The sequence below is a fragment of the Ostrea edulis genome, chromosome 1 (assembly GCF_947568905.1).
Source record: "Ostrea edulis chromosome 1, xbOstEdul1.1, whole genome shotgun sequence".
NCBI classification, from domain to species: domain Eukaryota; kingdom Metazoa; phylum Mollusca; class Bivalvia; order Ostreida; family Ostreidae; genus Ostrea; species Ostrea edulis.
In genome coordinates, this window is record NC_079164.1 from 100,910,138 (window position 1) to 100,919,436 (window position 9,299).

The window sequence follows — 9,299 nt, forward strand, 5'->3', positions numbered from 1 at the left end:
TAAATATATTTTAGACATTTATAGCACTATTTTTTAAATCCATGATGATCTTCATTATGAGTGAATTTTTGTTTAGTTAATGTCAATCCAACATTTCCAATGATGCAAAGTGAATTAAACACATTGAATGGAAATCTTTTTTTTAAATCAGGTCCTACTATTTACCGGTTTTGAAATGTTTAGGATATTTAGCATTTTGGGTGATTGAAATTTTGTATGTTGAATTTCAGCACGTATACAAGAAATGACATTATAATCTCTTTCATTAGTGACAAAGTTTAGGGGTTTGGCAGCAATAGATTCAGATTTGGAAACATTTAAAAGGGCTTTTTGTGGGTTCTTCTTTTTTCATTCTTTTTTTTTTAAACAAATTTCTCTGTGAAAACCCCTCCCCCCTCCTCCCCTCCCAACCTAAAGCTGATGGTGTCTTTATACATGTGTGAGTGAAAAATTCACTGTAAAATAACATACAAACAAATCAACAAATGAACTCTAGAACATAAGATGATAGAGAGAGGGTAAATTCTATGATAGAGAGAGGATGAATTTTATGATAGAGGATAAATATTCTATGATAGAGAGAGGATATTTAACTTTGATAGAAAGAGGATAAATTATATGATAAAGAGAGGGTAAATTATATAGCATAGAGAGGGGATAAATTGTATGATAGAGAGAGGATATTTATCCATGATAGAGGATACATTCTATGATAAAGAGAGGATAAATCCTACAGCATAGAGATGATAAAAAGAGGGTAAATTATATAGCATAGGAAGAGGGTAAATTCTATGCTTTATGGCCTGTATGTTCTGTGTACTTGTGTAACTGACAATGACGTTGGTTGACCTTTCAGACAAGACTTCCTGGACATGTTTGCCCCCCGCTGTGGAGGCTGCGGTCATCCTATCCTGGACAACTACATCTCGGCCCTGTCCAGACATTGGCACCCTGAGTGTTTCGTCTGTCGAGTAAGTACCTTGGCCAAGACCAGCAAAGGACATCAATTATCTGTTATTTATAGCAAAGGTCATCAATAATCTGTTATTTATAGCAGAGATCATCAATAATCTGCTATTTATAGCAAAGGTCATCAATAATCTGTTATTTACAGCAAAGGTCATCAATTATCTATTATGTATATATCTGCTATTTATAGCAAAGGTCATCAAATATCTGCTATGTATCTGTTATTTATAACAAAGGGCATCAGTAATCTGCTATTTATAGCAAAGGTCATCAATAATCAGTTATTTATAGCAAAGGTCATCAAATATCTGCTATTTATAGATTAGACCATTGATTATTTGCTATATATATGACCTCTTGAGACAATTTTTTAAATACATTTTCATGGTTATTGTGAACTTTTATTCAAGTAAACTTTGCGATCACATGTACCAAACTGTTCATATTGAGCTTATTTTGTGAGGAAGTGAGAAGAAAAAAAAACAACTGTCATCAGTACACTAAAAGTATGAAGAATTTATTCATTTAGGCTTGTAGTTTGCAATTTTGCACTTTCTGCAAAATTTGCAACAATTACTTTTCATACAAATGTTTGTTTACCATCTCTACAGTTCAACAGTTTGGAAAACAATTATGATACACTTGTGTATAAAGTAAATATTGTGTATTCGATCAGAGAAATATGATCATGAAAGAGTTATGAATTATATTTTTATATTACACGACAGGACTGTCACCAGCCATTTGGCGGGCGCAGTTTCTTCGACCACGAAGGCTTGCCATATTGCGAGACTCACTACCATGCTAAGAGGGGTTCCTTGTGTGCGAGCTGTCAGAAACCAATCACTGGGCGGTGCATCACTGCCATGGGGAAGAAGTTCCATCCCGAACATTTCGTGTGCGCTTTCTGCCTGAAACAACTCAACAAGGGAACATTTAAAGAACAGAATGACAAGCCTTACTGTCATCCATGCTTCGTTAAACTATTCGGCTGATGTCGATCAACTTTGTTAAACTGTTCAGCTGATGTCACCACACAACTATAGTCAACTTATGCAGGCTTTTGTTATGATATATACATGAAATATATTGTATTTTTATATGGCATATCTCTATATCTTTATCTCTATTTGGAAATAATTATTTTTACATTAATCACGTTTTTTCACATCAGCACATTTTTTGCTTGTTAGTTATATTTTCCTTAGTTAATGTTGTAGATTGGCCAGCAAAAATTTTGTTTTAGTACCGCTTTAGGCAGTGAGTTTCTGTTTATACAATAATGATGAAAAAAATGATGAGACATCGCTGAAACAAAGAGTACCAGCTCTATAACCAAATGCTCTCTATACATGTACCAAGACAGTTCATAAACACTGTAAAACTTTTTGACAATAAACTGAAAGTACTTGCTCCGAACACAAAAATCTGCGCTACTTCATCGTATTGCTTGATTTCCTACAATTGAAATGCTTATTTTGTATCTAGCACCAGTGATTAAACAATTTTCAAAGTTAACTTTATACAATTTATATTAAAACTCTACAAATCAAATGAAGTATACAAGTTTTCATGTATTTTTTTATGAAAGGAAACATTTTCTCTGATAACTATAAAGATTCATCAGTGCTGTTAATGAAATTATCCCTATTTTTTTATTTTTGCAAGATATCCACACATAATTCTGGGCATGTGTCACAAACACGGTGTGTCAAAGTTTATTGGAGCATGGATCATGTTAACATTTATAAGGCTTGTGATATACAGCATTAAACTGTTTATCCTGTCCCGAGTCTGGATAATAAACGCAGATATTCAAGTCTTCTCTTCATGTTAACATTTATAAGGCTTGTGATATACAGCATTAAACTGTTTATCCTGTCCCGAGTCTGGATAATAAACGCAGGTATTCTGTTCCCGAGTCTGGATAATAAACAGATATTCTGCCCCGAGTCTGGATAATAAACGCAAATATTCAAGTCTTCTCTTCATGTTAACATTTATAAGGCTTGTGATATACAGCATTAAACTGTTTATCCTGTCCCGAGTCTGGATAATAAACGCAGATATTCAAGTCTTCTCTTCATGTTAACATTTATAAGGCCTGTGATATACAGCATTAAACTGTTTATCCTGTCCCGAGTCTGGATAATAAACACAGATATTCTGTCCCGAGTCTGGATAATAAACGCAGATATTCTGTCCCGAGTCTGGATAATAAACGCAGATATTCAAGTCTTCTCTTCATGTTAACATTTATAAGGCTTGTGATATACAGCATTAAACTGTTTATCCTGTCCCGAGTCTGGATAATAAACGCAGATATTCTGTCCCGAGTCTGGATAATAAACACAGATATTCTGTCCCGAGTCTGGATAATAAATACAGATATCCTGTCCCGAGTCTGGATAATAAACACAGATATTCTGTCCTGAGTCTGGAAAATAAACGCAGATATTCTGTCCCGAGTCTGGATAATAAACACAGATATTCAAGTCTTCTCTTTTGTTGGAAGTATGTGGGAACAAAACTTGATGTTCCATGGCTGTTTTCAACAACAACAAAAAGACGGTGAAGTACTATGTGTAGCAACAGCCATTGGCAAGAGAAAATACACCCTATACTTACTTCAATATGTATTTCTGCAAGTACAAAGCAGATGTACACAAACAGCTGAACACAGTAGATTTACGAAATACAACAACACTTCTACACAAGCTGGTGGAAAAAAAAGTCTATATTTAGAAATATATAGATAAGGGAAATCCCTTTCTTAAGTTGTACAAAGTTTATTCTTTTTACCATAACTGGGACCCATACATCTTTTGATTTCTATGAAATTCAGTAATTCACTTGTTGAAATATTGTGAAACAAAAAGTGAAAATTTATTTTCATCACAATTGACTCGTATTTTCAAATATGATACAACAAAGTTTGTGACGTTACTCATTTTCATCAAAATCTGTCATCTTTTCAAGCAATTTTTCAGATGGAAATTCTGGGCCACTTGCATTGACTACAACCATTTTCATTAAAGGACACATCTCATGTTTTCAAAGTATACAATATTACATGCGTTTTGTCTTCTTTGTGCTTATAGTAATTAATTCTAATAGTTTGTTCGCCGAAATTTTGCGATAATTAACCACAATACAGACTTAAATCTAAGACCCGATTTCAAAAAGTTAATTAGGTAGGTAGTCACATGGTACAGTGACGTCACATGCGCCCTTGTGAAAGTACTGCGAGATATTATTAAAAACTCAACTTTTAGGGGCGTAATTTATTTTACCATGGGCAACATTTAAATCGATGTTGACAAATTGTCCGAGTTTTATATGTGTACGCCACCAGTGCATGCAAATAGCGATGTAAATACCCAAATATAGCGAGTAAAGCGTGTATGAAATCGGCAATATTGTGAGTAAATAATGTTTATATGGGTCGCTGTCTACAAACTGTTTGGGGATGTTATTCCTTTATACATCTGTAATTGGCGCTGTTTTTCTAAAATAAACAGTGCAATCATTATTTATTTTTGGATTAGACAAATTATGATAGGTTAATTAAATTGTCGACAACTAGGCCCTATGCCAAGCTATTGTCATGCGTGCATTTCGGAAAGAAAAAGACAACACACACACACACACACACACAAATCAACAAAAATATTCAAATTTAAAGAAGTAATCACATTATTTCATTTTGATAAAGCAATCTTATTACTATTTTTGAATTGTGATCTGCACGTATTTAGGAAGTACGAAGTGGGAGCACGGCGTTATATAGCCTACTGACGCACTCAAGATGCTACGAGTTCAATAAGGAAATAATTTTATAATTCAATTTAAAGTTAGGAAATACAATATTCTATTATTTGTATAATTAAAAGTTCAATTATTTTGTATCTTTATTATTTTTTTTAAATCTACCAGTTGGTAGGAGTTACATTGTATCGTCGATATATGTTGTTACAAGGTGAAGGTCAGTTGATCCGAGTGTGTATTGAATTTGAAGAGCAAAACAGAATGTATGCTATAGGCCTACCAGTGCTTATAGCTTCGATATATCCATTTTCTCGCAGTTTATCAAGGTCTCTGTCCAAGCGGTGTTTGAAAAGGTGACTGGGTGTGTTTTTTAGGTAAAGTTCTTGCACCAACAAAAAAATTATCCACGTCTTTTCTCGTACCTTCCTTCGAAAAATTGAAAAATACTCAGTCTAAATCCTTTCTACCGACAACTAGTACACCCGAGCACGGCACAAAACATCTTAATGCATTATTATTTACAAGCCGTTAACGTGATAATTGGTTTTTTTGTCGATTAAATCTAATCTGTTTATGAAATGGCCATGCCAAGAAATTCTTAGCAAAATCTCCGGTATAGAAAAACCGTTATAAATCAGTGACCGCAATTAAGAGATAAGCGACGGCTGCTATTAATCAGCATGTAATATGGCCCTATTGAAGCCAACGAATTCAGATCGGACGGGATTTCTTGGCATGCGGTCATGATTTTTGTGTATTCAACTAAAACACTCAAATAACCCCATACCGGCTCATTTGGTCATTTTTGAAAATTATTTTTGCACATTATTGGCAAAAATTACAAATTGTGACCCCCCCCCCCCCCCTTGCGCTTAATCACATATTTTGAATGAATTTGTATTTTATCACATGTTTAAATTGATGCCAATAAACGCGCTAATGCCGAATAACGCTGTTGGAAATGCTCATTGTTACCCTCTCGTCTGCCGACACCGCAAAAACAACATCCTACGCAGAATTTTCGAAAGTTTGTACCCGCAAACAAGACTACGCTTTTCACATGTGTGTAAACAGCCTGAGTGCACCTCAGGAAGTAGCCTCAGCTACCAACATCAAATAGTTCCTTTGTCTTCAACTGATTATTTCCGAAAATTACACAAAATTTCCTAATCAGGGGTACAAAAATTAAGAGAAAAGAAGAAGAGGAAATGAGAAGAATCGCGCAGGGGGAAAAAATCCTTCTTTTAAATATATGGAACTACCATTGCGATGCCGACATATTTTGTAGAATATTGAATATACCTTTCTGTCTGCAGAATGTGTATTGATACAGTAATTCATATTTTTAAAATTATTTTTACTACCCCCCCCCCACCCCACCCTTTCAAATTTCCCGTTCCAAACTCGGCTATCCTGTACTCGTTTACCGTAATAGATGTTTTCAAACCCGAGGGCGCATATGACGTCACACATAATGGCGTGAGATAACAAACAGTGATCAATCTCATAAATTCTATAGCAAATACAAAATTAAGAGAAGGGCAGACACGGACTATATACCAGAGGTGGGATCAGGTGCCTAGGAGTAAGCATTCCCTGTTGACAGGTCATGCCTACCATAACATGTATATCTTGATCAAGTAAACAGAACATTAGTATGTACATGTATATAATGGTCTAACAATTGGTATAAAACACCTCGGACAGTATTCGACCCAGTGATATCTTGTATTGGCAAACTGGATCATGATCCCTGCATGTTACATCAACATTTTTTTTTCTCAAATAGCCTGCCTATATTTAAAAATTGATCATACACAGAACCTGCTCTTGCATATTGAATCAGTTATATATAAGGTTGTGATGTGATAGTATTTCAATTTGATTGCAGTCAATGTATGGGACCTATTCATTCTGAACCTAAAGAGTTAGTTTGATCAAAACCCAAACGGCATAGATTGACCTAAACCCAAACAGCATAGATTGATCTGAACCCAAGCAGCATAGATCTGTGTGATGCGGACAGTGTGTGTGTTGTTCGTGTCTATGCTTGTCACTCTCGCTTTCAGCTCCACCCCTGGCTAACAGCTTGCTGTGAGAAGGAAGCAGAATATGCGTAAGTCTTCCCTGCCAGGTTTAGCCTCTCCACAGTTAGGCCTATGGGACTGCTCCCCGAGGTAGCAGATGGAAATGGGATACCTTACGGCCCCAAGCAGAACCACAAGGTCTTGGAGGAGACTAAGTCCCTAAATGCACGGTATACATACCCCACCGGTGTGTGGATATGCCCTGATGCCTGCAATCCTATTAATAATAAATAACAAAGTGTAGCAGGAAGGATTTGAACCTGGATCCCTGAATCTCTAGTCAGGTGCTCTGCCGATTGAGCTATCTGGTGATTGACCCCATCTTATGATTTACTCCATACTGATTTATACATTTCAGAGACAGGAAACATTTTTCTAACACCTGTAACGTGATGTTCATGTCACATATTGATACCTGACTGGGTAAACAGTACTAATCAAGTTAAATTTTCCCCGAACATTACAGTCCATGCGGAACTCGGTATTGTCGGCAACATGCTGTTTCGGTGATTGTGATGTCGCATCTGAATTAATTCTCACTTCCCTGTCAGGCTCTACAAACAGGAAGTTGGGCGTGAGACTTTTTACAGGCAATATTTCAATATATAGAGTATATGAAACTAATGTTACAAAGTTTCATAAACACTAGCTAAAGCGTTGGCCAACTCAGATCCCATATGAGCATGTATTGATATTTGGGCACATCTCTTTGTGCCGGGTTGAATCTGACATATTTTCGATATAACATGGGATTGTTATTTAAATTTTCAAAAAGAAAAAAAGCTACACTTTTATTGCATAAAGCTTTTTATTTTGTCTCATCTCTTTCACGTGTCGTTATGGACACAAATTAATCGTTGTTTTCGAAGACGTATCTAAAAACACTGATATTACCATTTTTACCTCCGACCCACAAACTCGACTTTTGAAGATCTACCGAGTATGGCGAATCGAACGTCTCTTGTTTCGTTACGAGATACCGAATGAACTCGCCGCATGGACTCAGCATATGGATAAAATTGTGTAGACAGTCAGTGACAATAATATTGCAGTAGACATCGCACACCAACCCACGCGGGTCGAAGCGTTTTTTGACGTAATGCCCACGATAATCAAATCTGACAGCGCCATCTAACGAGAGTACTCGAAGCACGCCGCTTGATTGTCCCGTTTGGTCTATAACACAAATATCGTTGTTATAGTTGTGAAACACCCTATGAGGTTTAGTGAACAGTTTTGTGGTACCATCTCTCTCAAATTCATAATTCCTTTTCTCTTCACCATCAGTTGAGATCATCTTGACTAAACGCTTACTGCTCGTGTTCAGCTTAAAACTGTAGTCGTCCACTAGCGCCACCAGCAGGTCGCCGCTTTGAGCCTTCGCAATGCCAATGGGTGTTAGTGGTTTAGTAGACACAACTGTAGACACTATACCGTTTTCATCCATTTTTTTTATTTCGTCGTCTTCAAAGTCCGTGAATATATGAGCCCCGTCTGATGAGACAATGAAATCATTTGAAACGTTTTTCATTTCTAAAGTAGTTTTAATCACCCCACTTGTGTTCACCAAATAGGCGCTGTTGTCCCAGCCATGGACCCATGCCAGCTCCTCTGTCGCGGAATGAATGGATACAATCGTGTTCGAAAAGTTCTTGAAGTGTGCTAATTTTGTTACTTTAATCAACTCTGGGTCCATCAAACTGCCGTACATTGTCCTGAGTTTTGTGTAATCCATTTTTCCTTTGAAAAAACATGGCAGATACCCGTGCGATGCCAGGTCGATGTTGTTCACTTCAGTAGCCAGCACGTCGGCATCGTTCTTCGTCTCAATCAGCTGAAACCCGGTCATACAACCGGACTGAGTCTCCAAAAATTGTAACTTGTCCAACAAATCTCGTTTGTAGTTACTCAAATTCTTTTTCACGTTGGAAAGTTTCTTTTGACAACGTGAGTATATTTCTTTGGATTTTTCAATGTTGGCATTGGTGATCTTGAAGACTTCCGACACCATTTCGTCTTGCTGTTTCACCAGCTTTCTGATTTGACCCGAATGTCTCTTCTCTTGTTCGTACTCCATTTGGTTTATGAAGGACAGGCTGTCAGATATCTCCTGTACACAACTCTGTATACCCTGACATATTTTCGGGATTTCTTTTCTTTTCTCGGAGGAAATCTTCTTAATGCTTCCCCAGCTGTGGTCTTTATGCTCAGTTTGACCACAAGTGACGCAAAAGATAGTCTTGCAGTCCTCGCAACACATATCCCGGTCTTCGTCGTGTTTCCGGCAAAGTGGGATTACCATCCGAGAACTACCGAACGTAAACTCGCCCATCTCGGGTACAACTGAGGGTCTATCATGCATCTATTACATTGATGCTAGTGTATACTGCCAAGTATCAGATCCCTAGTAATTCACATGTTTTGCCTTTGCCAATTTCCTCCATGTTCGACAGCGGAAGGCAGAAATAGATCTAT

The 9,299-nt window shown here is 36.9% G+C and overlaps 2 protein-coding genes across 5 annotated transcripts in view; one reads left to right on the top strand and one right to left on the bottom strand.

Moving 5' to 3' along the window:
* Positions 1 to 2,788, top strand: part of LOC125669845 (paxillin-like) — a 34,970-nt gene extending 32,182 nt beyond the window's left edge. For all 4 annotated transcript variants that reach the window (XM_048904666.2, XM_048904684.2, XM_048904675.2 and 1 more), the window contains exons 9-10: positions 857 to 971; positions 1,698 to 2,788. In XM_048904666.2, coding sequence (XP_048760623.2) covers positions 857 to 971; positions 1,698 to 1,964 — 382 coding nt within the window. In that variant the 3' untranslated portion in view covers positions 1,965 to 2,788. The remainder of the gene's footprint in view (positions 1 to 856; positions 972 to 1,697) is intronic.
* A 4,831-nt stretch (positions 2,789 to 7,619) lies between these two features.
* On the bottom strand, positions 7,620 to 9,299 carry LOC125664772 (uncharacterized). The gene has a single exon (XM_048897582.2). The coding sequence runs from the start codon at positions 9,184 to 9,186 to the stop codon at positions 7,675 to 7,677; it is 1,512 nt and encodes a 503-aa protein (XP_048753539.1). The 5' UTR covers positions 9,187 to 9,299; the 3' UTR covers positions 7,620 to 7,674.

Coding starts and splice junctions, on each gene's coding strand:
- LOC125664772 (XM_048897582.2), bottom strand. CDS start 9,186: ATGCATGATAGACCCTCAGTTGTACCCGAGATGGGCGAGTTTACGTTC.